The sequence below is a fragment of the Protobothrops mucrosquamatus genome, unplaced genomic scaffold (assembly GCF_001527695.2).
Source record: "Protobothrops mucrosquamatus isolate PMUCROS unplaced genomic scaffold, P.Mucros_1.0 scaffold60, whole genome shotgun sequence".
Taxonomy (NCBI): domain Eukaryota; kingdom Metazoa; phylum Chordata; class Lepidosauria; order Squamata; family Viperidae; genus Protobothrops; species Protobothrops mucrosquamatus.
Genome location: NW_015386439.1, coordinates 244,937 through 270,285, shown reverse-complemented (window position 1 = coordinate 270,285; position 25,349 = coordinate 244,937). Strand labels below are relative to the sequence as shown.

General features: G+C 60.5%; 3 protein-coding genes across 3 annotated transcripts in view; 2 read left to right on the top strand and 1 right to left on the bottom strand.

Annotated features, from left to right (window-relative positions):
- Positions 1-3,306, top strand: part of LOC107283977 (coronin-7) — a 28,743-nt gene extending 25,437 nt beyond the window's left edge. Inside the window, exons 25-31 of the mRNA XM_015811969.2 lie at positions 72-207; positions 294-385; positions 483-569; positions 2,269-2,353; positions 2,439-2,575; positions 2,732-2,797; positions 3,162-3,306. Of these exons, the coding sequence (XP_015667455.2) occupies positions 72-207; positions 294-385; positions 483-569; positions 2,269-2,353; positions 2,439-2,575; positions 2,732-2,797; positions 3,162-3,248 (690 nt within the window). The 3' untranslated portion in view covers positions 3,249-3,306. The remainder of the gene's footprint in view (positions 1-71; positions 208-293; positions 386-482; positions 570-2,268; positions 2,354-2,438; positions 2,576-2,731; positions 2,798-3,161) is intronic.
- Positions 3,307-5,530: 2,224 nt separating this feature from the next.
- On the bottom strand, positions 5,531-8,410 carry GLIS2 (GLIS family zinc finger 2). The gene is made up of 6 exons (XM_015811991.2): positions 8,245-8,410; positions 7,961-8,136; positions 7,351-7,527; positions 7,126-7,259; positions 6,651-6,769; positions 5,531-6,383 (listed from the first exon to the last, which is right to left on the bottom strand). Exons 1-6 carry the CDS (start codon positions 8,408-8,410, stop codon positions 5,584-5,586), a joined length of 1,572 nt encoding a protein of 523 aa, XP_015667477.1. The 3' UTR covers positions 5,531-5,583.
- Positions 8,411-20,973: 12,563 nt separating this feature from the next.
- Positions 20,974-25,250, top strand: TFAP4 (transcription factor AP-4). The gene is made up of 7 exons (XM_029283341.1): positions 20,974-21,062; positions 22,540-22,705; positions 23,156-23,254; positions 23,343-23,513; positions 23,705-23,847; positions 24,340-24,520; positions 25,068-25,250. The coding sequence occupies exons 1-7, from the start codon at positions 20,974-20,976 to the stop codon at positions 25,248-25,250; spliced, it is 1,032 nt and encodes a 343-aa protein (XP_029139174.1).
- Positions 25,251-25,349: the final 99 nt, after the last annotated feature.

The window sequence follows — 25,349 nt, the reverse complement described above, 5'->3', positions numbered from 1 at the left end:
GCCACTGAGATGCTCCCAGGTGTCTTCTGTGTCCAGCCTCTCACCAGCTACTGGTCATTTCCTTCCCATAGAAAGAATTCTTCCAGGACGACCTTTTCCCCGCCACGCAGGTGTGGTGGGAACCTGCCCTGCCAGGCACAGCCTGGCTGAAGGGCGCTAACAAGCAGCACCAAACCGTCAGCCTGCAGCCCAAGGACATGGCCCCAGGTGAGGGGGAAGGAGGGGCCGAGCAGGGAGGGCTGAAGGAGCTCAGTGGGCATGAGAACAAGGGGCTTCTGCCTTCCCCCATGCAGTGAGCCAAGCGCCCAAGGAAGCCCCCAGCCGGAAATACCTGCCCTCCTCCGTCTACCTGGAAGAGAAGTCTGACGAGCAGAAGAAAGAGGAGGTGAGTCTTTACCCCCCTTGGTCTTCTCACACTGGGGGAAGGGGTGGCTCTTTTGCCTTGGGGTGGAGAAGCCCCCCTTAACACCCATTCTGTACAGCTGCTCAGCGCCATGGTGGCCAAGCTGGGGAACCGACATGACCCCCTCCCGCAGGACTCCTTTGAGGGCGTGGATGAAGAGGAGTGGGTAAGAGCGGTGCTGGGAGGGTTGCACTCTTGCTGGGTGGGTGGGGGGAGCCTGGCCACTGCCAGCTTCTACAAGCCCAGAGAGATCCGACTCTTCTCTCTTGCGCTCACTTGAGAGCAGCAGCCAGGAAATGGAAGGACCTGCCTCCTTTACTTCGGGTGCTGAGCCACAGAGGGTCGGCTAGGACCAAAGCTCTCTGACTGTGGAGGGTCTTTCTCTTTGGAGGGATGAGCTTTGTTGCACTGCCCACAAAAGAGCTGACCCTGGCATGTGACTGCAAGCAGCCATTCCGACATTGCTCAGCCTTGTCCATCTCTTCCTGCTCCTCAGGACTAACTGCAGCCACTGGAACAGACCGATGCTGCCTCCTCAGACCCTGGGATGGAAGGAGCATCAGACTCAGGCTGCTCCCCTGGGCTCCTCCAGGCGGTTGGCTTCTCCCCTACTTGCTGCTTCTGCTCAGGGGCTGCCCTCCTGCAGGGATGAGGACTCGGACCACCTGTTTACAGTCACCTGGTGAAGCCACCCTCGCTTCCTGAGGACAGCCACGGCTTCCCACCAACAAAGGGGCCCTTGGGGTCTGTCCTTGGCAGGAGCCTTTTCATTCCATCTCCAGTGTGCGAGGCCCCTTCTCGGCTTGCTGCTTTGAAGCTGGTGGGCCAGTTGCCTAGAAGTGTTCCACCTAGGCCAGGCTGCAAGCTTCCTCAGGGCTCATTCACTGCCCACATGTGCCCAAGTCATTCCAGGCTGGCATCCTGAAACTGGAGAAGCCTTTGCTCACCAGCCTTCTTCCGCGGAGGAAGCTCCTTTTTCCAGCTGATTCTGCCTCGCTAGGTGTAGCCCTAACGCAAAAACCTCCTTCCTCCTCTCCCAGCGCCTCCCGAGTCTTTATTCCTTCTCCGGTGCGGCTTCCCGGACAGAAGGAGGCGGTCCCGCGGCTGCCTCTTCGGGGCGGGGCGGGGGGGAGAGGGCTCTCTGCTCCGGCTTCCTTCTGTAAGGGAGAGGCAGCAGCTCACCGCCTGCTGTCGCTGCTGGGGGGGCGGGGGGCGGGCAGGGTTGCGCCTGGGCTTTCTGGCAGCTTGGTGGGAATCTTCCCTAAATTCACGGATTTCACTTCCCCAGTTCTGCCGCCCGGAAAGCGGTTCCGAGCCTCTGGGTCGGCCCCTTAGGAGAGAGAGGCCCTTCCTTTGGGCAGCGCCCACCCCAGGCTCACGAGCCGCTTGGAGGCAAGTTCCCTGCGGGTGCGGTCAAGGGGCGCCCCCGGGGCGAGTTGGGCGCAGCTCGGCCCTACCTCCCTGGGTCTCTCGGCGGGAAGGGGGGCTGGACGGATGCTCCGCGCGCAGCTGGCCCGAAGCTTTCCGGGCCGCCTGCCGGGCAGAAGGGGGCAGCGCGGGCCGCCCCGGAGCGATCGCTAAGCGCGAAGGCACCGCGACTCCCGCCCCCTCCCCCATGCTCCGAGGCGCGCCTCCCGCGCAGTACCCGAGGCTACCGCTGGAGTCGCCCTCGCGTGCGCCGTCTCACGGGGCGCTCCGCCCTTTCGGCCTCCTCAATGGCTGCTTCCGGGACGAAGGGCCGCTCCTTCCGGCCGCACTCGCCTCGGGGCGTTCTGAGCTGAGCTCCCGCTGCGGACATGGTGAGCGGCCGCCGGGTGGGCGTGGGGGCGGGCGAGGGCCGGGGCTGACCGCCGCTGTTTCCGCAGGCCAAGTACCTGGCGCAGATCGTCCTGGTGGGCGCCCAGGTGCTGGGCCGCGCCTTCGCCCGCGCGCTGCGGCAGGAGTTCGCAGGTAAGCCGGGCCGGGGGGAGCCGGGAGCGCGTTCTCCGGGCTCTCGGCCCTTGGCGAGACGCTAAGCCGCCTTCTCCCCGAGCAGCCAGCCAAGCGGCCGCCGAGACACGCGGGCGGACGGGCGCCCAGTCCTGGGCCGCCTCCAGCCTCTCCGGGATCAGCCTGCAGGAAGCTCAGCAGATCCTCAACGTCTCCGCGCTCAGTCCGGAGGAGATCCAGAAGGTGAGCCGCCTTCCTGGCCCGGGGATCGCGGCTGGGGCCGGCGCGGGTTCGGGCCGGGAGGGCTCTCGTGCAGCGGTCCCTGCGCGACGGTGAGGCTGGGAAGCAAAGGGCCGAGTCGCTGAATCTGATCCGGCGTTGTCTCCTTTTCTTCGTTAGAACTACGAGCATTTATTTAAGGTGAACGACAAATCCGTGGGAGGCTCCTTTTATCTGCAGTCCAAGGTGAGTCCAACCGGCTGGCTGCCTGGGCGGAGGGGGGAAATGACCCACTGGCCGCCTCCTGGAGCATCGCTACTCAGCTCTTTGTCGACGTTTTAGATCAAAGGCATCTCTCGGCTCCTCCCCCCTTTTTCTGGCAAAGCACCTTTAAGTCCTCCAGATTGGCATGGATGGGCTGCGTGTGTCACCCGGGTAACCTTGGAGGGTTGCGGCTGCCGTTTTCTCGGCCCCCGGAGCTGCTAAAGCCTCTTGTGATCTGCCCAGGCTTCTCCTGGGTTGTGCTGCCCTCTGGTGACTGCTGGCTGCTTGCAAGCGGGTGGGCTCTCTGCCACACGTGCCTCTGAAGTGCCAGTCCTCTGCCCTGCAGGTGGTGAGAGCCAAGGAGCGGCTGGACGAAGAGCTGAGGATCCAGTCCCAGAGAGAACAAGACCCGCCACACAAGCCAGGCACGTAGCATAGCCTCTCTCTTGCACCGGCGTCCCCTCTAAATTAAAGCTAGCCAATCAATTGCCCTCGTGTAGCTGGTCTCGCATTGTCTTCAGAGAAAGGAGGTGGCAGGATGCAGGAGATTCCAGATTCTCACACCGGCTCAATTGCTGAGGTTACAAGACAGCAAGGTTGGCTTTCCCTCTTTGTATATAGCTTTGCTGTCAAAACAGCTTTGCACCTGCTCCCTCAAGCCCAGAGAGAAAAACATCCTTCCCCAGCTTGCCCTTCTTACAGTGAGGGAAGCTAGGCAGGCCTTGCCTGAAATAATGCCAACCTGCCTCCTGAGGGCATTTCAGTGAAGACCAGGAAAGATTCCCCTCAAAGTGGGAAGTTATGGTTGACTGTCCAAGCGTGCCGTGTTCTCCCAGAACGCCTGACCACTGCTTGTGGGATCTTGCCTGGTCCGATTGCCCAAGACCAGCTCTGCTGCTGTGGGCCACACATGACACCAAGCCAGAATGTGGATAGCTTGGGTTTTGTTGTGGCATCATGGCTTAAATGGGGGGGAGGCTACTGAAGCCATCTTTTTTTTTGAACACCTCCCTTCCGGTCCCTGGACACACACCAACTGGAGACATCACCAGCACCTAGCAAGGCTTTTTGTGTACTTTATTGTCATAATCATCCTCTCTTCTGGAGGACTGGTGGGTCAAGTTATAGCTTATCTTTTTGTCTTAAAACTATACTAACAGAGGCAAGGGGAGGGCATCACCCCCAACATAACCTACAATCAAAAGGCACTTTGAAACAGGAAAACACTGACAGCCTGTGCCGTGCGTGCATCAGCTCTGAGGCCAAGTTGCCCAGCAGGATGCTTTGTGAGTGGGGGCCCCACAGCAGGCATGCATGTGCTTGGGAGGCCAGCTCCCCTGCCCAGGTGGTTCTGGATCCTTGGCACTATGTAGACCATTGAAGGTGTGCCAGGAATAGTCTGCAGGGGCTGCGCAAGGGTGGTGTAAAGATGGCATTGTTGCAGGCCCTTCAAAGGGGAGTTCCCTGGGGGGGGAAATACAGGGGGGGATACCCAGAGATGCCCTTTCTAAGAACGCGAATGGAAACATGGAGTGACCCACCAATACAAGGAGGGCAGTCAAGAGGTGATCTGGGCTGTTCCAGGAGGAGGACGGGGAGGAGTGCAGAGCGAATGCTGCTTCTCTGCTGGGCTCTTGAAGCTACTACAGCTGGTGGCAGGGCCTGTTTTTATGGTATGTTACCCTCCCCAGACCCCAGCTATCTCCTGGCCAGTCTTTGACAAGTTCATGGCTTCCTGCTGAAAGTGTTGCACACCATCTTTCCTCGGATCTGCATAAAGGGTGCCAGATTGCCTGGTGCTCTGCTTTCCTAAAAGCAAGGGAGGGAGCACCCCTCCCCCCATGAGAAGAAGGGGCTCTTGCAAGGTTTACAGGGCAGAAGCAGCCCAGGACCCAGCACAGACTGAATCTTCATCCAGGGATGGTTTGCTGTCTTCCCATCCTCACTGCCTCTGTAAGACTGTTGCACAGCTTTAATATAAGAAACTGCTTATAGGGGGAATTGCACAGTTCAATTCCTCCACGTCAGGGAACGGTCTCAGCAGCAGCACACACAATGGTGTGCCTTGTCATAGAGGCCTGAACCAGGCAGAAGCCCTGGGCCCAGGAGGGAGACAACTGATAGCACCTCTTCCAGGATTGGCTTCTGAACAGTAGCCAAATGGGAGGGAGGAAAAGGCCTCTGAGCCACAGGGTGGCACTGCTAGTCTCCAAAGAAAAATTGGGGGACAAAGGAAGCACCCCAAAGGTAGATGGGAGCAAACTGGGCACAGCAAGGCCTGCAGTGTGGCTGCCACCACCAAAGGGGTGACAAAAAGAACACAGCAGCTTTGGGCAAGATTCCTTCAAGTGGGCTTCCCCAGGTTTTTTTGAGCTAAAGCAGGACTGAGAAAAGGGGGGCCAGGTTGAGGAGTTCTTGCTGGGAATGAACCAACCAGCGCTGCTTCCTGCATTGGTGCTCCTGTGTCTGTCCTGCCTGGCATTAGGCAGAACAGGGAGAGGGGAGGGCGGAATTCCTGGCTGCTGCACTGGGAAGCTTCTTATTGCTTTGCTCAGAAGAGATGCCCCCCCTTGTGAAAAGCCCCAGTAGCCATGTGGAGAGGGAGGAACAAATGGGGGGGGGGAGAGAACAGAACTTTCCTGATTCCCAGGAGCAGCTCAGCAGGTCTTCGTCACAAGGAGTCTTGTATCACTTGCTTGGGTTGAATGCTGGAAAGTCTCTGGGCAAGATGGTGTCCCCTTCCAGTCCTCCTCTTTGCTCTTCCCTACTTAACTCACCACAGCTTCCTTCAGCAAAATGGAGCCAGCTGGGATTACCACCCAGCCTGGTGGCAGAGCTTCAGCGGTTGCCCCGGAGTTCATGCCAGTGGACAGGTCCAGGACGCCCCCAGGGAGCAGCGAGAGGCTGTCCGTGGTTGTCCGCAGCCTGGCCAGTTTCACTCTCTCACTGGCCTCCTTGCATCGCTGCAACCCTGCTGACTGGCTGCTGCTGCCAAAGTCCCCTCTGACGGGCCGGGCCCTGCTTTCCTGCCCTCGCTCAGCACCTGCCTTGGCAGAGGTGCCGGCCAGCAAGGACATCACCGGCAGCCCCAGGCTGCCCACTGAGAAAGGGGAGGCCAGCAGGGGGTTCTTGGCCAAGTTCAAAGGGGCAAGTGTGGGGCTGGGCAGGCCCGCGATGGCAGCTGTACCCAGCCCGCCGCAGGTTAAGGTGCTGAGATCCAGGGGGGCCTGGGGGAGCGGGAGAGGCAGGCTGTGGCTGCCAAAGAGGGCGGCCGGGGTAGGCACGATGATCTGTGCCCCACCGAGGTACGGCCTGTCGGCCATGAGGGAGGGGGGCTTGGTGGGGAGCTGCAGCTTCAGCAGCTCCTGCTGCTCGCGGGTGATGAAGTGCCCATGGGCCTTGATATGCTTGCGGAGAGAGCTGGGGTCGGTGTAGCGCTTGTGGCACCCGGGCATCTTGCAGTGGTAGGGCTTGTCCACATAGTGGGTGCGGGTGTGCTTGAAGCGGTCGCTGGAGTTGGAGTAGCGCTTGCTGCAGCCTTCATAGGGGCAGAGATAGGGCTTCTCCCCTGCAGGGAAGAGGAGGGAGCAGGGTTGCTTCAGGGAGGGGGGCATGGCCTGCCCTGCCCACCGCAGCTTTCCTCCCTCTCCCCAGCGGGGCAGGGGGGGCTTTGGGAGAGTCAAGGAAGGACCCTGACCCCCAGGCCAGCCATCCCACAACCCTCTGCAGGGACAGTCAAGGCAACTGGAGCCTGGCTGGCCCTTGTGGGAGGGCACATCCTGGGGGTCGGGCCTGTCTGCAGGGAAGCTTATTGGGGGGCCCCAATCGGACTCACCTGTGTGGGAGCGGTTGTGGATCTTCAGGTTTTCTAGCCGGGAGAAGCTCTTGTTGCAGGTGGGGCAGCGATGGGGCTTCTCATTGGTGTGCGTACGGATGTGGATCAGCATTTTGTACCTGCAGAGCAAAAGACGTTCACAACAGGGTGGCGGGGGGGGGGATTGGGGGCCTGGCTTTTTCCACTGCCCTAGCACTTCAAACAGCTGGGAGTGACCGTTGGCCCAAAGTGGCCTCCAAAGACCAAGGGCGGGCTTTCTGCCAGGGCCATAGGAAGTCAGCTCACAGGATGGCTTGGCAAGTCATGGCCTTCGGTGCCTTTGGGCCATGGCTGGGAGGCCAACAAAATGGCTACGGGGAAGCATGACCAGAGCAGCCATGCCCCCACCTTGCAGGAGCAGCTCCCAGGGAATCTGTGCCCCACAGTGGCTGGCCAAGGCAGGTCCATACCCTCCCAGCAGCATGGAAAGGATTACCTGGCATTGAAGCCCCGGCCATGGCGGGCACAACCCTCCCAGTGGCAACGATAGCCAGCATCCTTCTCTGGCTTCACATGAAAGTCATTGACATGGTCCACAAGGTCTTGCAGGAGATCAAACAGCTGGTTGCACTGTGGGGGGACAGCAAGGCCTGGGGTCACTGGAGGAGAGCACAGATACCCTGGCTTGGCAGAGGCAGTTTTGAAAGGAGACCCTGCTCACCTTCGACCAGCGGCACACCAGCTGCTTCTGCACAGCCGCATCCAAAGAGAGCCGCTTCTCCTTGGAGGGCGCCAGGAAAGCGGAGGCAGGCAGGTGCAGGGACCCTCCTGAGTTCAGAGGTAGGAAGAACTGGAAGGAGCTGCGGAGGCTGTCAAGGTAGCGCAGGGACTGCAGATCCTAGAAGGGGCAGGAGCGGTAGTTGGCTGGCAGCCCATCCCCCCCCCCGCTTAGCTAGTGAATATTTCTGTTCTGCAAAGGGCAGCAGAAGAGGCCCCCTCCCCAGGCTTGGCGACACAGGAGGGTCTGCCCCAGCTTCCCAGGAGAAAACTGGAAAAGCCTCGTTCTCAAGAGCTGGAAGCAAAGTCAGCTGCTCAGAAAAGCTGCCCGGTGTGGCCAGGCCAGGGCGAGTCTCTCTGCTTGCCCCCCTCCCCATCTTGCTCAGGAGTGTCAGACGACGAAAAAGAGCCATTGCCAGTGGCCATTACACACCGCACACGACACCCCTCAAAAGCCCCGGGGGGGGGAGGAACCTCCACAGGCAGAGGGAATACATCAGGGAGATTCAGAAAAGCTTTGGCACACGTGTGTGCTTCATGAGCCGGACACTCACACGCAAGCTGGTGCAGTTCACCAGCTCCCCATTGCTCTGCCTGTCCGGGGAGGTGGATGTGCTGCCGCTGGGGGTGGAGTCCCGGCCTGGCGGAGAAGGGGACAGGCTCAGGTCAACAGTGGGAGGCGAGAACCGATGGTCTCTCTTGTCTTGGCATTGGGGGTGTGGCTGGAAGCCTGGAAGGGGCAGAAGATGGATCAGAATCAGCAAGTGGGGTGCCCCATCCCCTCCCCTTTCCCGCCAGCGAGGTAACAGCCCAGCCCCCTTCCCTGGCTGCTACTCACCATCCGGAGGGGAGCCTGGGCCCACTGCCAGGTAGCCCTTGTCCTGTGAGACCGGGCACGGAGCTCGGCCCTTGGTGCTGCTCGGGGTCCAGTCACGCTTCTCTCGCACGGCCGGCAGTTTGGAGACACTCAGCTTGAGGTCCAGGGGCTCGTCCAGGGAATGCATGGGGGGCCAGCAGCGAGGGAGCAGGCTGCTCTAGTCAGCTGGACTGGACTGGGGGGGGGGGGCTTCCGCCGCCCTGCATGGGAATCGGGAAGGCAGGGATGTCTCACTTGCTTCTGATGGGCCTGGTGTTCCAGCCTGTGCTGTTTCCCCAATGGATCCTCTGGCTCTGCCTGCCCCAAAGCTGCTCTAGGGAGAATCCACCAGGAGGTTTGCCCCCCCCCCCCGCTGACTACTTCCGGGGGTGCAGGGGGAGGCTGGTCAAGTCGCCTGGGCAGCCTCCTCCTCTCCGCAGGGAAGGGTCTGAGGGGGCCAGCAGGTGGAAAACCCTAGCTGGTTGCTCCCTGCCCTCCTCCCGCTTCACCAGCCAAAACCCCCAGGAGATTTGGGGCGCAACAGGAGAGGGGGACAGTTGCAAAAGCAAAGCCATCAAGCTACCCTCGCACCAGGCTCTCACTTTGTGGGTGCCAGTACCCTCCCCCACAGGAAGGCCTTCCAATTACAAACAGCTGCTCCTTGTTCTTGCCTGCAGGCCGTGGAGCTGCCTAGGGAGGGAGGGAGGGGGGGTGCTTCCTGGCCCTGGCCGGGAAAAGGGCAGCAGGAAGGCCTCCCTGGGCACAAAGCAGCCAGGGGCTGGACAAGGAGGGCAGCCGGGCTCAGGGCGATCCTCGGGAAGGAACCCCAAGCCTTGCTAAATCCTATTTTCAAGGGGGCTGTATGAAACCGGAGCGCCCACTTCACGGGGAGGGGCAGGCCTGGGCACCCGACGTCTGCCGGGAGCCCAGCGACAGTTGCTCTTTGGCGTTGGAGCAGACGCGCCAAAGGCTCGAGGGCCCTCGCTCCGGGCCGGGCCCAACCAGCCCCCCCCTCTCCCGATACGGCCCCCCGCCCGCAGCTCGGCGGCCTGAAGCAGCGCTCCGCGCCCTCCCGGCGAGCCAAGCGGGCCAGCTGCTGACACGTGTCTCCGCCTTCTTCCCCGCCCCCTCAGACCGGCCTTCCCGAGCTTGCCAAGGGCCGGCCGTCTCCGCACTCGAGCCCCGCCGCTTCTGACACTCTGCCCATGCTCAGAGAGCGCCGCGCGCGCTGCTTGGCTGCCACCGGCCTGACTCGCAGGCGCTCCTTGGGGCGCTTTCGCCCGGAGCCGCGGCTGCTGCTTTTCCTCTGGCCGGGCCCCCTCCGCCCCCCCAGCCGCAACCGAGGGCCGGCCTGGCGCGGGAAGGGGCGGCGTGCGCTTCCCTCCTCCGCAAAGCCTCCGGGCAGGCAGCGAGGCCCCCCCGGCGCTCTCCGTGGGCCTGGCATGCGCGCCCCCCGCCCCCCTCCCCGCCAGGCTCTGGGCGGCACCTGCGAACTCACCCGACCCGGATGGCGCAGGCCGGCTCCTGCTCGCCCTCCCCGCCGGCCTTGGCGCTGGGCCCGGCCGGGCTGCGGCTCAGACATGCTGGAATGCGCAGGCCCCTCCCTGGAAGTGGGGGGGGGAAGGCCGCAGAGGGAGGAAGGCACCGCGGCGAGGCCAGCGCCGAGTCTGCAATGCAGAGGCGGGGGAGGGGGGGGAATCACAACACCTCGCATTTGAGAGGGGGGCAAAGATCTTTGCAATCCCCACACACATACAGAGACACCCCCCCAGCTCCGCACTCGGGCCAGCCTGAGGCCCAGTGGGGAGGGGGGGCGCTTCTGGCACCGACCTACACCCCATTCCTCTTCCTGTGACTGAGTGAAGAGGGGAGGGCAGTGATAAAGGAGATGCAGCCTGGCTGGGCGCAGAGCAGCTGGAGGGAAGGATGCAGGTGTCAGGCCCCACTGTGGGCCTCTCCCAGAGGAAGCCCTGGCTTAACCCAGCCCCTATCCTGGCACAGCCGCACCCCACACCTGGTGCGAAGCGGCCTGGATTGCTACCTGAACAGCCACCAGGGCCCACGAGTGAATGCGCCCAGAGGAGAGACAAAGGCAGTATACATAAAGATGCCATTGGGAAAGACCAGACCCCCCCACACACACACACAAAATACAGGCCACAGCAGGGCAGGCGTGGCTCAGGGGAGCCCTTGCCCACCTCCTAGCACATAAGCCACTGCTGCTGCTCTGCCCCCGCCTAACGTGGGGGCCCTACTTGGGTCCCCACCCTATGCCAATCCCTCTTCCACATGGAAAGCCCCCTTTGCCCAGCCCTGGCCCCTCCCCCAGGAGGAATGCCTGAGCAGAGTCCAGCCTGCCCCAGAGGCCTCTCGCTGTTCAGTGCCAGGAGCTTCCTGGCAGAAGAGCCTCTGGCCAGCTTCAACCCTGGCAGGCACCAGAAACCAACCACATGGCCAGGGCCTTATATCTCCTGCTCCTTCAGAGGGCCAGGTCCACACAGCAAGCATTTGGATCAAGGCTCCAGGATGCTCTGGTGGCAACAGCCTAGGGCCCGGGCAGTCTGGGAGAGGCCCTAGTGTAGTGTCCTCAGGATGTGAGCACCGTTTCCCAGGCAGAGAACCAGGAGCGACAAAGGAGGAGCTGCTGCCCTTGCTGTGTGGAGCAGCCCGCTGCCTCTGTGGAGTCTGGCCTCCTCCCGCTGCCCCGCCATATTCCAGTGGCCTCACTGGATTCCTGAGCTGCTCCCAGGAGCTGAGCTGGGTGGGACACTGGATGGGAAGCAGCTCCCCCGCCCTGCGCGAACAGCTGCCAAACCAAACTGGCCCCAGAGCAGAACATTCCTGGGAACAAGCCTTCCCAGAATCCAGAGGAAGTCGACCGAGAGAGCCGCTTCCAGGAGGGGCCAGCAGGCCTCCCTCCACAGATGTGCAGAGGCACCTAACGTCCCTCCAGTGTTGGCCAACAGGACACTGAGGGGAGGGCGAGAAGGAGCATCCAAGCCAAGCCTGGCAGACGGCAATAGCCGTCTTGCTGGCAAGACCCTCCCCAGCTGTTCTCTTAAGGCTTTGGCGCTTCAGGGGGAGGCTGGATGCCTGGGCATTTGGAGCAGAGCTTCCCCCACCCACTCCATGCCCGGGCACAGCTCCCTGCTCCTTCAACCCTGGCAGACCCACCTCACCACTTCCCTCCTGTACTGACTCATATCAACGCCAGCCAGGCAAGGACTGGATGTGGTCAGGAAGCGGCCAAGAACATAGAGGCAGCTCTCTCGGGCGCCCTTCTTCCAGCCGCCCCTGATTCACAGCAGACAGGTCCGCTCCAGGACGGTACCCCGGAGGGTTCTTCCAGGGACTCTCATTCTTCAGGATTGCCCCACTGGCGGGTGAAGGGCTGTTGCCTGACAGACCACACCAGCCTGAAGGAGACCACCTACTCAGCCACCTCTCTGGTGGGGTGGGCAGTTTAAAATCAGCAGTTGGTGCCTCTGCCTGGCTTTCAGCACCAGCCAGGGTGGGGGAGTCCCCCAGGTGGTCTCTTTGCTCAGGGGCTCCAGGCTCAGGATTATATGGAGAAGCAGCTGCACAGTTTAACCAAATCACAAGCTACTAGTCCTCCTTATCTTCAGGTAAAGAGGCAGTTCTGCCTTTTTCTACTCTCCAATCCCTCAGAATATATTGGGAGAATAATGGGACTACTGATCCTAGCAGATCAATGGATTATATATAGCTCATTAAACCTTTGGAGTAAATATGTACACCAGGGTGTATTCCTTTTTATTTATTCGTGATATTTATCTTATTTTTCCAGTAAAACAGAGTGCAAGGCACCTATAATAAAATACCAACAACTTTCATCTAGTTACCTGTTCTTCCTCTCCAAGAAACAGGACTAAAACATCAGCACTTGAGATAAACAAAATCAACATGAAGCCACAGCTGTTACTAAGTTGAATTAAACACCCAAAGCCCATCTAGTCGGGATGTGGGGGAGCAGGGCACTGGCAGAACCTTCTGACAGGAAGTCTCCAGAGGTCCCTCATATGTGCCCCCACCCACCAGCAGGAAGTCAGAGTTGGCTCTGTCCAGCTGGCCCACCTAGGAGTTTTCCTCCCACTCAGCTGCAGGTGCTCCTTGACTGGGCCCCCGCCTGCTCTGGGCAAGGCGCACTCCTGGCCATGATCCGGGCACCTAGCAGGCCCCTCCCAATCTGCGCAGCACAGCCCCATCTTCTCGGCTGTGGAGAGGCCCAGGTTCACCCCACAGAGGTGGCTGAAGGCTGTCCCAGGAGAGGCTTGGGGAAGCACACTTGGGGAAGCCACAGGTGGGATTCAAAGCGAATGTGCTGTCAAGCTCCCCAGAAAACAGCTATGGACAGTGCCTAGGGCAGGGATCTGTTCAGTTGGCAGCACCCCCTCTGCTCAGTGGCCAGCTCACCTCCCTTCCAGTGAGAGCAACTCCTTTCCTGCCTCTCTCATTTCCAAATGTTCTGCAGGCCAAGACATCTGCCCTCACACACACACCCCTGTCCACCCGAGCACAGCTCTGCCTCCTTGTGTGCAGATGGCAGCCTGAATGACTACTTCACCTGGGCAGCTGCCAGGCCCCAAGAGGTCTGCGGAGACACAGTTGTAATGCAAAGTCAGCCTAAAGGAGGGGGTAGGGGGAAAGCGGGAAGGAGATCACCATGCCCCAAGCCTTTGAGTGAGGGGCAGCCCTGGGAGGACTCTGCTTGAGGGGGGAGCAGCCCTTGGCAGCTCCCTGCGCTGGCAGTCTGGCAAGGCAGTTGGCAGCCTTTTTCTCTCTCCTACCCCTTCTGGAAATTGGAGGCAGCTGGACACATGGACCTGCAGCCTCTTTGGAGCAGGCGAGAGGGGCAACCCTGCACTGACCAGTGCCCCAAGTGTGCTCACGGCCAGCCCCTAGCTTTAGGGAAATGCAATCATACAGTGTGAGATCCTGAGAATCACCCAGAGCCCCCAGACTCAAAAGCAAGGGGGCCCTCCGATGGCAGGAAAACTATCAAGGGCATGGGAGACAATCAAGCTTCGCCAGTCTCTGTCGTTGAGGGTTTCCAGCATGATGAGAAAGGGGGGCTCTTGGGGTCCTTAGGTTGCCCTGCCCGCATCTCAGTCAGACAAGCTCCCCCTAAGGGCGTCACTACTCCCACTCCTGCCCTCCAAGCTGCTGCTCCTCGCTGCAGTGCCCATTCAACCACAAACAATGGGCAAGAGGTCAGCCCTGGCCAAGGAAAGGGAGGGTAGTCAGATTGAAGGGTTGGTGAGCTAGAGAGACAGGCGGGTTAGTTTCTGAGAAGGCCCCCCCTCAACAGGCACAGGTCTCATGAGCAGAATTTTCCCCAGAAAATGGGGGGAGGGACAGAAAATGCCAGTGCTGTGGGAGACACCCAACCAGGCTGGGAAGGGTGAGGACTCCTGGGGGGGGGGGTCAACCGTGCAGCCCTCTGCTCAGGTAAAGCTGGGAAGGGCGTTGACTGGAAGGGGAAGGGGAGGCAAGGTCAAGCCCACCTCCCACTCTGGTGAAGCCGCCTGGCCTTGGAGCCAGAGCAGGCAATGGCTGTCCCTGGCACCTTCCCTTCAGGGGTGCAAGTCCTCACCATTCCCAATGTTTTTTGGGTGGCAGCACAGAGTGCAGTGGCCACATCCAGGTTTTCCTGCTCTCCGGTGGGCCACTGCCTCTGCTGCTATGGCATGCTTGGGTGGCTGTCAGCAGGGAGGGGCAGGATGTCTTGCAAGGACATTCCTGCTCCTCCTGGGTATTCTGCTGGCTCCCCAACAAACCGCAGATCCACCCCTCTTGCTCAGACCCCCCACTCTGACTGCATTGGGTTGCAGGCCTTGGTCTTCCTGCCGGGCCAGGAGATGCCATCCGCCAATGGGCTATGCCCTGAAAAACTGCTTTTAGCTGGAAGATCTGCGGCCGACAGCTGGAGGAGACCAGGGAGGCAGGACCCCTGCTTGCTGGAAGGGGATCCCCACTGCCAGTCCCAAAGGACCTTGGAAGAAGGGCTAGCCCAGAGCTCCCTGGGTTCCCCTGTGGGCTGAGGAAGCCCCGGCACTAAGGTTTCTCCTCCTTTCTTCCCCTTTAGGCTGGCCTGGAAGGATCATTTCAAGGCGGGGGGGGGGGGCTTTGCTCAGGCAGAGAGTGCGCAGCCCGCCGATCGCGGTCCGGGAAGGCTCCCCGGTCCTCCCACGAATAGCCATGGGTGCAAAACCCCCAGGCAAGGCGCGGGGCAGGAGCGTCGCGCGCTCAACGCCGGGAGCTGTGGTTCCCATTGCGGAAAGCAAGCCAGCCAGCCAGAGAAGGGGCGGCGGGCAGCGGCCGGAGGGATAATGGCTTCCAGCAAAGGGCAGGCATGTTTTGCCATCACGACGGCCTCCCCCATTTCGATCCGATCTATCGTTTCCCCCCCCCCCCGTCTCAAAGGCGCCACCTCCCTCTTCGACCGATTTCCCGCCTGCGCCCCCGTCGCCTTACCTTGGCGCTGGCCGGGTGGCGGAAGGGAGGGAGGCGTCTCGGCGCGGCTTTGTGCGCGCCCCCGGTGGCTTCGCGACCGGGCGGAGGGGCGCGGGAGCGGCGCTGGGGCTGCGCTCTTTGCGGAGTCCTGGCAGGCTTTCACCTGTGGGAGCGACCTCCGGGGGGCGTCTCGCCACTCCGCCTCGGCCACCCCCACCGGCACCGATGGGGCGCAACGCCGCAGCGCCACATCTGCGCCTCGGCAGGGAGGGAGGGCGGGCGCAGAAGATGCCGCGCGAGCGAGGGCGGCGGCGGGGGAAGCGAAGGGGAGGGTCTCTCCGGCTCCCCTCCCCCAGCTTTGGCCCGCGGGGGGCGAGTCCGGCGCGGATGGAGGCGGCGCCTGCTCGAGGGGAGGGGCGGGAGGCGGAGGCGGCGAGGGCGAGCGGCCCCTTCCCCTTGTTCTGATCGTCGACCTCCGGCTGCGGATCTACGGAAGAACGCTCGGCTTTCCGCGCCAAGCTGGGCGGAGCGGCGTCCCAGCGCCCTCCCAGCGGGGGAGGGGGCAGCGCGCCAGCCTGCCTCTTCCGCCGGCGGGGAAGAGCCGGGACGGGCGACGATCACAGGGCCGATAGGCCGCCGGGCCGAGCAGCTGTCGCGCTTGGCGCCCTCCTCGCGGGCTTCCTAAGGGTCGCGCCCGGCCCGCTGCCTCTCTGGGAGAATGGGCGGGCGGGCAGACCGCTGAAGGAAAAGATCGACGGCCGTGTCTGTTCTGGGATTTGCCCCCTTCACCTTCGGGCGCAGGCCGGCCGTCTCGGCCGTTCCCTGCGGGCGCCGCTCTCGGGAAGATGCTCAGATGCCCGATCCCCCGCCCGCCTGCCCGCCTGCCTGCCTGCCTGCGCCCGGGCCGCCTGCTGCGGAGGGAACCTGCTGCCCTCGCCCGCCCCGCCGCCTAACTGGGCGGCTGACCTCGGGCCCCTCCGCCCGGCAACCCAGGGCCAGGCCCCGGCGGACGGAGGCTCCCCCGGCGCAGACGGCAGCGCGGGCGGCGGCGGTTCCTTCCGGAGGTGGAGGCGGCGCCACCCGCCCAGATAGGAAGCGCGGGGTCCGGCGCGGCGGGCGGAGCTTCTCGTGCCTGCCCGAGCGGAGCGGGGACGCCCTTGCCGGCCAGGGTGGGGGTCTTCGTGGCTGCTCTGCCGGGCCGCCGACTAGCCGGGGCGGCCCCTTTGCGCCGGGCTTGGGATGCTGCGACGCCGGCAGGGAGTTCCCCGACCTTCTTCGTGGCAGGCCGGCCTTGGCGCCCTTCTTCCTCCGTTTTATGAAAGGCGGGCAGCGGCTGGCTGGCGTCCGGACTGAGCATCCGGAGGCCCCCGGTCGCCAAGCGGCCCCTTCCGGAAAAGGCGTCCAGATGCGGCTCAGCGAAAGCCGCTTTCTCTCTTTGCTCTCCTTCCTTCCGCCGGGCTCCTCGGCGGCACCGGACAGCCCGGCCTGGCGAGAGCAGGAGGCGCTCAGATCTCCGCCCGGCTAGACCTGCTGCTCCTCAGCCCGGACCACCCATCCGCGCCTCTCGGGATGCCTCGGGCACCGTCTTTCCTGGCCGAAGCAGCTGCCACTGGGACTCTGCTGGCCACCGTTGCTTGCGGGGGGGGGAGGGAAGAGCCCTTCCTCATCTTTGGCAGGGAGAGGCCTGGCCTGGCCGAAGTCCCAAGGACTAAGCCTGGTCTCTAGTCCGGATGGAGAAGTTCCCCAAATGCCACACCGCAGCACTTCCCCCTGGTGCCCCCAGGGCCCAACTTCAGAGACTAGGCACCTGTGCAGAACTGGAGGCCCAGCACTTCCTTGGAAGCGTCATTGTGGTACCTTCCCCATTTTGGAGCATCTGCTGGGGGCTTCACGGTGAGTCATGTATCCTTCCTGCCACCAGAGGACTGCTAAACCTGACCCCAGCATGGCAGACTGGGTACTACCCAGGAACAGGGCTTCTTCAGTGGGTTTCCTTTCCAGACTCTGGCACTCGCCCTCAGTACTGCAAACCAATAAGTAGCACATGATGCAACTGTCACCTGCCATTTCTATTTCAATGCACAGCCTTTTTGTCACAGAGATTTAGGATCAGGTGCAATATTTCTTCTAGCTGGTCTTCACAACAACTTGGTGAAGTAGTTTCTGGCAGGGGTCACCTGACTGTCATGCTCAGGCTATCTTTGGGGCCTGATCCAGTGCTAGGCATTGGATAAGAATTGTCAACATAACTAATTTCCCCAGGCAACTGCTTGGGGAAAGCATCCCAGTCCCCCTTGCACATTCCCTAACAATTGAGTCATTATGTTTCAAGGTGTGTGTGAGGGGGGAGCTGAAATTGATTAATCTAAAACTGAGTTGGAATTGGTGGCCTCCAGTTTAAATTATTTCAGTGTTTATGTCTGGGTCTGTCTTTGTCCAGCACAAGCTGCTAATCCCAAGCAAGAAAAAAAAATGATGGTAGTTGGGGGAGTGCTGGTAATAATGGCTAATGGTTTGCCATCAGCCTAGGTCAGTGGTGGCGAACCTATGGCACGGGTGCCAGAGGCGGCACTCAGAGCCCTCTCTGTGGGCACGCGCACCGTCGCCCCAGTCCTAGGCCTTCAGCTGGGTTTTATAAAACCTTTTCACTTTAGGCCTCTACTGCCGTGTGCAAAAAAAAAAAAAGGTTCAATCAGTCAATTTCAACTTCTCGCGGGGAAAAAAAAAGATCTTGCAAAGTTGGAATTGATTGATTGAACTTTTTAGTCCCACTCAGTCTGTCGTTACTACCGTGGCCACGCCCACCCAATGGGCCACGCCCAGCCCATGGGCCACACCCACCCGGCACTCGATGATGCATAAATGGGTTTTGGGTTGCAGTTTGGGCACTCAGTCTCTAAAAGGTTCGCCATCACTGGCCTAGGTCAAACAGCTCTTTGGAAGGCCTTAAGAACAATTGCTCTTAAGACCTGTTTCCCAGTTGAGCTGTGCCAGAAGAGGGAGGTGGGTGGGGACAGGACTCCAGCTTTTTCAGCACCTCCAAGAAGGCTTTTTCACTCAAGTGAAAAAACTGAACTCTTTGCACTTTTCCCTTTTGTTGCTAGAATTGTTCTTATGTGCCTGTGATGATTCCATCTGGTTTTTTTTTTGATCTGTCTTCCTGGCACCTTGTATTTTATGTTTGTGATTTGTGCATCATACAGAGAACTTCGAATCCAGTTCAATTTAAAATGGGAGAAACCAAATAAACTCTGAAACTAGTTGGCTGTGCTGTATTCTCTTAGCCAGAGTTTTAGCCTCTGGTTGTGGTGCAGACCCTCCTCAGCAACAGCACTTGAGTGGGGAGGGAGCACTGAGCATTTCCACAAGTTATTTACTCCTCCAACTCTTTCTGGGACATTCTGCCTCTAACAAAGACAAGTTTTCTATTGCTCCTTACTGTAGGGAACTGAAATGCTCTGGGTCAAAGGTTGGGTGATGGGCCCCAGAGAAAAGGACCTGCCTCCAAATCCATATTGGGAGGGACCCCTGGAGTCAGGAAACCAAGTTGGGTCCAAGATGCCTTGAGCAGTCTGCCTTTCATAAGGGAGCCTTCGCTTGTCCCAGAGGCATCTTAACCTCAGTGTGGCCCTCTGCAATCTGTCATCCAGCAGAGGAGAGAGTGTCTGGGCTACCCCGTTGGACTCCTGCCCTCTCTGAATGATAGGCACTTAGTTCTATGCTGCTGGCCACCTCAGCCAGTCCCTGGCCCTGGCACCCTTAGCTGTGGACATGCCTGACCCCCTTTGCTGCATCCAGAGCATCTTTGGCCTGTTCTTTTACTCCGGTTTGGAAAGGAAGCAAACAAGGTCCTGGCAAAAAGACCCAGACTGCTTTCAGAAGGGAGATTGGCTATAAGAAAAACTGTGGTCACCTGCAGACCTGGGGAAGATTGTAGGTAAATAAGCCAGGAACTGCATCTCGTGTTGATGACTGTCAGACCAGGGATGCACTCAGCTCAGCTGCCAGCTGCCCCTTGGCAGGATTGGGGCAAGAATGCTTGTCCTGTTTTGGCATCCCTTTCTATGGGGCAAAGAGGAAGAGGAGATGTCAAAAGGAAAACCAGACTTGTTGACCTTCAGTCTTGGGAACTGTAAACGTGCAAAATGCGAATTGCAGTCAAGCTGGGTCAGTTCAGTTCAAAGGCATGGAAGGAGCTGCCCTTTGACTTCCTGACCCTCCAACCTCTTTTGCAGGTTGGGGCTGATTCTCAACATGCTCCCCATGTGGAGTGTGACTTCTTTGGTCTTGGCTAGCAGGGCGTGATGCCATTGGGGCAATTGTCTTTTTCTTTTTTTTTAAGAAATTTTATTTATTTTTTTCCATCATAAAAAACAATCATAAGTAAACACAATAACCAATCAAAAAACCCCCCACCCCCCCCGGACTTCACAAACCTAATCCCAGGATAATATTCATATAAAAGTAAACAAATACTAATATCTCTAACTCCACAAAGTATCTTAATCTACAAGAAAGGCTAGAAAGAGTAAACAAACTTAAAAAAATCTAGAAACCTAAATTATATTCTACCACTCTGTGTTTCTTTTGAATATAAACAATCCATCTTCTCCATATTGATAAAAATTGTTCGTTCGAATGGTTCTTCAAATAAGCCGAAATCTTTGCCATTTCAGCAAGATACGAAACTTTCAATCTCCAGTCTCCCATCGTGGGCAATTGTCTTGACTACGACTAACGGTTCAGATTCTGCCGCAGAGGCTAACCAGATAACGCCACCCTGGTTAGATCCAGTGCTGTTGCTGTTGCACACAGGCTCAGACTGAATCCAAGAGTACTCCAGCTGCAAGTTCGTCTCCCCTTCAGGCCCATAGCCCAGCCTTCCCTTCCTTGTATCTTCTCTGGACAATCACTTCAGGAAGGAAGAGGCACCAATGCTGGCAGAGCCAGTTCCCCCATCGGCTTTTCTAGTGACCAAGACCACACTCCTCTGCCTGCATGGGCTGGGTGCCCTCCCCAGGCCAGCACTAAGACTTAAACTGCACCCAGCCATAATGGTGACACTTGGGCTTTGCTTCGCATTGGCCAATTTGACAAAGCATATGGCATGAAACCAGCCAGAATGGTGGGAGTCGGTAGGTATCTCTTCCTACAGCACTGAGATAGTTTGCCTTGGTTAGTGTAAAGGTAATCAAAGTGCTGGGTCATACAAGTTAGAAGGAAGCTTAATTCACCTTGGCTTCGTGTTTTGTGGGAGCCTGGCCAGAAGGTGCCTTTGGTCACTTCTTCCCTGGGGGGGGGGAGAAGGTGGCAGTGGAAGGCTGAGCGGTGAGCACTCTGTAGCAGTTGAAGTCAAGAGGGACCCCTGTGGCCAGCTCCATCCACCATGTGGCCAGAGCATAAGACTGCCAGGCTAAAGAAGCCCATGAGAAGGGGATCAGGTAATCCCTCAGCAAGGAGGGTAGCCCCAGGGCAGGCATTGCCTGGTACATCAAGGGCCAGCCACCAGCAAGCAGGCAGCGTGTAGTGAAGCTTCTCCAGCCCTTCCAGCAAGTGGCTGGCTTTGGGGGCAGTGCTTGGAGGCCACTCCAGTGCTTGATTTGCCCAGCACAATAAATTTGATGGGGCTTGGCCTGGCCCACTCCTTAAGCTGGTTGCATAAATTGCATGGAAATTGACCCCTATTGCAAGTTCCAGTCAAGGCAGAGGTCCATGTCCAATCAGCTGTGTGGGACTACAACTCCCAGCATCCCTATTTGGCCAAATCAAGGCTTCTCCAGGAGCAGCTGGCCTGACTCTGCAGCCCCTGGCTGTCCTCCGCCACAGCCTTAGGGCTGAACCAGGCAGGCCCCCGGGGGGCAGTCAGTCAGGGCGCACCAAAGGCTCCCCACATTTCTCGCCCCTTCCTCCTGGAGATGCTCGGCTCTGGCAGCCGCTTTGGGGAGCAGGGCAGCAACCCCAGCCTGGCCGGGAGAAGCCGGGCTCTTCCTCCTCGCCTCCGGAGCGCATGGCCCTTGGTAGGGCAGGAGGGGACTCGGCCACTTCGTCCCCCTCGGAGGCGGCATTCCCCACCTGGGGGGCGTTCCTCGCCCCTTCCACGCCGCCAAGAGCTCCGAAGCGAGGCAGGCGGCTGCAGAGCCAAACCAGGTGCCCCTGGAGAAGCCTTGCTTTGGCCGAACAAATTTCCCAGCGCCCGGTCAGCGCAGCGCTCGGGCCGGGCCGGNATCCCGGCCGGGCATGGAGTACTTCGTGGTGCCCGCGCAGAAGGTGCCCCCGCTGCAGCACTTCAGGAAGACCGAGAAGGAGGTGATCGGCGGGCTGTGCAGGTGGGTACGGGGGCTGGGCTGGGCTGGGCCGGGCCGGGCGGGCTGCAGCGCCGGCGCCGCCGCGGCCGCGGAGCGCGGGAGGGACGGGGATGGCGGCGGCCGAGCACGTGGGTCTGTTTGCCGGAGCGCGGCGGGTAGCGACGCTCCGGTCCGGCCGGCCCCTGAGGGTACGGGGGCGGACGGCGGGGGGAGAGGGGGCGGCGGATCCCGCTTCGCCCCGGGCCCTGCGACTCCGCGCGCCCCGCCGGGCCTCTCCCAGCCCGCCGCGTGTTTACTGGCAGCGCGGCGGCCGGGCCTGGCCGTGACTGTGCAGCCTCCGAAGGGGCGGGCCTTGCCGCCGCGGGCTGCCGGGACATGTAGTGCCGGGCTCGGCCGGCCACGCCGCGCCGCGCCGCCTCGCACAAAGGCTGCCCGCAACCGCCGCATGTGCCGGCCGGGCGCCGCTCTTTGTGCGCGGCAGCCCGCCCGGCGGTGCGGGAAGAGCGGGCTCGGCGGCGCGGCCCCCTCGGCGTGTCCGCCCCCCGCCAGCTGGGCTGGAAGGCGGCCTCCATGTGGGGCGCTGCACGGGGCCGGGGCAGGCCACGGGCGCCTCTTCGGGCCGCTCCGAGGGGGCCCCGATCCGAGCCGTCCCGGGCAACGGCTCTTCCCCGCTTCTGCTCGCCGCCCCATCCCCGCCGGCATACGAGGCGGCCTTTTCCCGTGAGGGCCCCGCCGTGCTCGCTGGCTTTTCCGCGCGGAAGCGCGCGGTGGGTGTCCCTTGGTCCGTGGCTGGCCCCGAGCGCAGGCATGCCCGACGCATCACACGACCAAGTGACCGGACCATCTTTCCCGTTGTGCAAAAATCCACTGATGCGTCAGGCTGACCCTGCTCCCATCTCCCCTGGGTGATCGTGGGTGAAGTTCAGGGTGAATTGGGCCCACTCTGGGCTTCCTTAGTGTGGAAATGCTGTTTTACTTGTGCTGCTGCTGCTACTTGATTTTAGCTCAACAGGAGGGTCAAGTGTAGCCTGGAAATGGTCAGGGACATAAAATGGATTGGAAGATGCTTAAGCAGCGCAGTTTGTTGAGGTTCTTTGAAAGCCTCACTGTGACAACAGACCACAGCATGCATCAGCACACCCCACTCTCTCACAGACCCTCTGGGTTATTTCAAGGCAGAGCTGCTCTGTTTGCCTTCCTGAGGGAGGGGTCTGCTCCTCCCTGGATTGCAGGGCATCTCCGAAGCAGCTATCAGAGAGAAACTTCTTTGGCACCACAGACTGGTGTGCTGTGGAGCTGCGGATGGACTCTGGGCTACAATGAGCGAACGGATCCTAAGGAGCCCCCCTTGGGAGGGAGCTAGTCAGGGGTGGACAAGAGAGGCCATAGTGCAGGCAGCTTGGGCAACTGGCTGGAACATGCTGCTGGGCAGTAGGGCTGGTCACTGACTGGGGGAGTCTTGAGGGCCCCATCCCTAACCTGGGCTCGCCTGCTGCAGCCTGGCCAACATCCCCCTGACCCCAGAGACGCAGAGGGACCAGGAGCGACGGATACGCAGGGAGATCGCTAACAGCAACGAGCGACGGCGTATGCAGAGTATCAATGCGGGGTTTCAGTCCCTGAAAACTCTCATCCCACACACGGACGGGGAGAAGCTCAGCAAGGTGAGAATCTAAATCTCCCCACTGATTGGAGGCTGCCAGCAAAGCCCCAGTAGCGCGGTTGGCAGGGGGTCAAGCAAGTCCCTGCCAGGCCCTAATGGCAGGTGGGGGTCCACCCACCAGGATTGGGGAGCAAAGGCCTTGGGGCATCGTGCTTAGAAAAGAAGATGGGGGGGTGATGGGCTAAGGAACCTCCGCAGGTTGAATACTGTAGCTAAAAGGGGGGACCCAAGCCGGAGAAAGGGAGAGGAGGCTGTTCCCTGGGGAACAATGGGGTGCAGCCAGCTGCTGAAAGCCATGATGATACGTGGGACCTCTGGGAGCAGAGCAGGGAAGGGGTTTCCCCAGGGGAAGCTGGTTGAGCAGGGGAGAAGGGGCTGACCGAGGAGCAGCCTTGTCCTTTTGAGGGGGGCAGGTCTGTACCCTCTGGAGTTCTCTGTCTCCTCTGGCCAGGCAGCGATCCTTCAGCAGACGGCGGAGTACATATTTTCTCTGGAGCAGGAGAAGACACGGCTGCTGCAGCAGAACGCTCAGCTCAAGCGCTTCATCCAGGTGGGCACCAGGGAGGCCTTGACTGGGGGGGGGGTCTTTTCCCCATGGCCTCTGCACTCACCCCCTTCAATCTGGGCCTTCCTGGCAGGAGTTCAGTGGATCCTCCCCAAAGCGGCGGCGAGCAGAGGACAAGGATGAAGGCATTGGGTCGCCAGACATCTGGGAGGACGAGAAGGCCGAGGACCTGCGCAGGGAGATGATCGAGCTCCGGCAGCAGCTGGACAAGGAACGCTCGGTCCGAATGATGCTGGAAGAGCAGGTGTGCCCTGCGGGTCTGGCGGCTGGCTCACAGAGCATTTTCTGGGCAGTGCACTAGCAAACAAATGCCCCCCAGGGCAGGCAGGGGGCCAGGGGCCAGGGGCCAGGGCAAACAGCCAGAGGCCCCTTCTGCACCCAAAGCCTCCTTGCCCATTGTGGAAGGTGACAAGTCTTTCTCTGGCCGGCTGATAGGTACGCTCTTTGGAGGCCCACTTGTACCCGGAGAAGCTGAAGGTGATTGCCCAACAGGTGCAGCTCCAGCAGCAGGAACAGGTGAGGCCACAGCAGCCAGAGGCACCTGAGCTTTGGCAGGGTGAGCGCGTGGCCTCAAGTCAGTCTCCCTCCTGGCCCTTTGCAAACAGGGTTGCGCCGTTTCCACGCCATCGGCAACAGGAAGCCGCAGCACTGCCCCAAATGTCCCTAGCAGATGCACAGGGGAGGGTGGCATATCCTTGGTGAGGAAAACAAAGTCGGGGTACCCATCTAAGATGGCTGTGCCCAAAAGCAGGTCTCACCGAAGGGCTGAAGGTGGCTACAGCACCCATCTTGTTGGTTCAGAAGCATTTACAGAGACTTCTGCCCCCTCCCTCCCTCCTCTCCACTCACGCACTTCTAGGTTTTTGTGGCCCTGGAAAGGGGGGGGGTGCTTCATCGTTGGCGCTCCAGGTGTGGCTCAGGGCTTCTGGGGTCAGGGAGGGTTCTCGGATCCACCGGGGCACGGCAGGGCCCGAGCTCTCCAAGGGCCTTCCCGTGTGTCTGGCTCAGGCCCAGGATGGCCTTCTGGTACGGGAGCCCCGCTGTCCTGTGCGGTTGGTGCGGTGTGCCAGGTGTCTTTCTCCTCGCCAGCTCCTGCCTGCGCATGGCCCCCCGGCACCCACCCAGCACCCAACAGTGATTGTTCCTGCACCGCCTCCGCCTTCGCATCATGTCACCGTGGTAACCATGGGCCCCTCCTCAGTGATCAACACTATCTCTACGTCCAGGCAGAACCTGGACACGATTGTTCAGGTGAGAGCAGAAAGGAAGGGGTCCTTGGCCTCCTCCTTCAGAGAGGCTGGGAAGTGGGCTGCTCCCTGGGCATGGGACAGGCCCTGGCAGATGCCCCCAAGAGTAGCTACCAGCCTCACTGTAGAGCTCTGCTTCGGTGCTCCCCAAGAACAGCGCCCCTGGTTGCACACACACCCCCTCCCTGGCCTGGCTACAGAAAGACACTTGAGCCCCTTGGAGGAGAGGGGGGCCTCCGGGGAAGTTCCCTTTGAAGCTGGCATCCGTACGGGTGGCAGCCCAGGACCAGGGCCTTGCCCTTCCTGTTCGGAATCTGCAGCCTTGTTTGGCCAGACTTGGCACACTGTTTTGCCCTGATGGGTCCCTCCAAGCTGAGTAGGGAAACGGGCGCTGTCCTCTTGGTCTCTGCAGGGCCCAGACATGTCCACCGAGAAGGCTTGCCCCAAGCAGCAGGCAGCCCATCTCAGGGCAGGAAGAGCCCAGCAGGAGACTCCCGGTCAGTCCTGGGGCAAAGAGCCTGCTGGCATTTACTCTGCCGTCTTCCCCCCAGGCGATCCAGCACATCGAGGGGACTCGGGAAAAGCAGCTGCTGGAGGAGGAAGAGCAGCGCCGGGGTGCAGTCATTGTGACCCCTGCCCGGAACAGCCTGGACCCCTCGAACTCGGACACGGCCTCTGACCTGGAGGCGGAAGACGACGATTCCATGGAACACAGCAAGGCCGGGATGCCCTGACCTCTGCCTGGCAGCGGGAGGGCGAGCAGGGTGGGGGCGAGGGGACTTCAGGAAATATGCTGAAATTTTTACAAAATACCACAACATTTGGGTCTATTT

What these genes read in the sequence shown, in the direction of transcription:
- GLIS2 (XM_015811991.2), bottom strand. Translation starts at nt 8,410, where the DNA reads ATGCATTCCCTGGACGAGCCCCTGGACCTCAAGCTGAGTGTCTCCAAA. An exon ending in TGGTGTGCCGCTGGTCGAAG is followed by an intron (nt 7,260 to 7,350) that starts GTGAGCAGGGTC and finishes GTCCCCCCACAG; the next exon opens with TGCAACCAGCTGTTTGATCT. An exon ending in GGCCGGGGCTTCAATGCCAG is followed by an intron (nt 6,770 to 7,125) that starts GTAATCCTTTCC and finishes TTTGCTCTGCAG; the next exon opens with GTACAAAATGCTGATCCACA.
- TFAP4 (XM_029283341.1), top strand. Translation starts at nt 20,974, where the DNA reads ATGGAGTACTTCGTGGTGCCCGCGCAGAAGGTGCCCCCGCTGCAGCAC. An exon ending in ACGGGGAGAAGCTCAGCAAG is followed by an intron (nt 22,706 to 23,155) that starts GTGAGAATCTAA and finishes TCCTCTGGCCAG; the next exon opens with GCAGCGATCCTTCAGCAGAC. An exon ending in ACCTGGACACGATTGTTCAG is followed by an intron (nt 24,521 to 25,067) that starts GTGAGAGCAGAA and finishes TCTTCCCCCCAG; the next exon opens with GCGATCCAGCACATCGAGGG.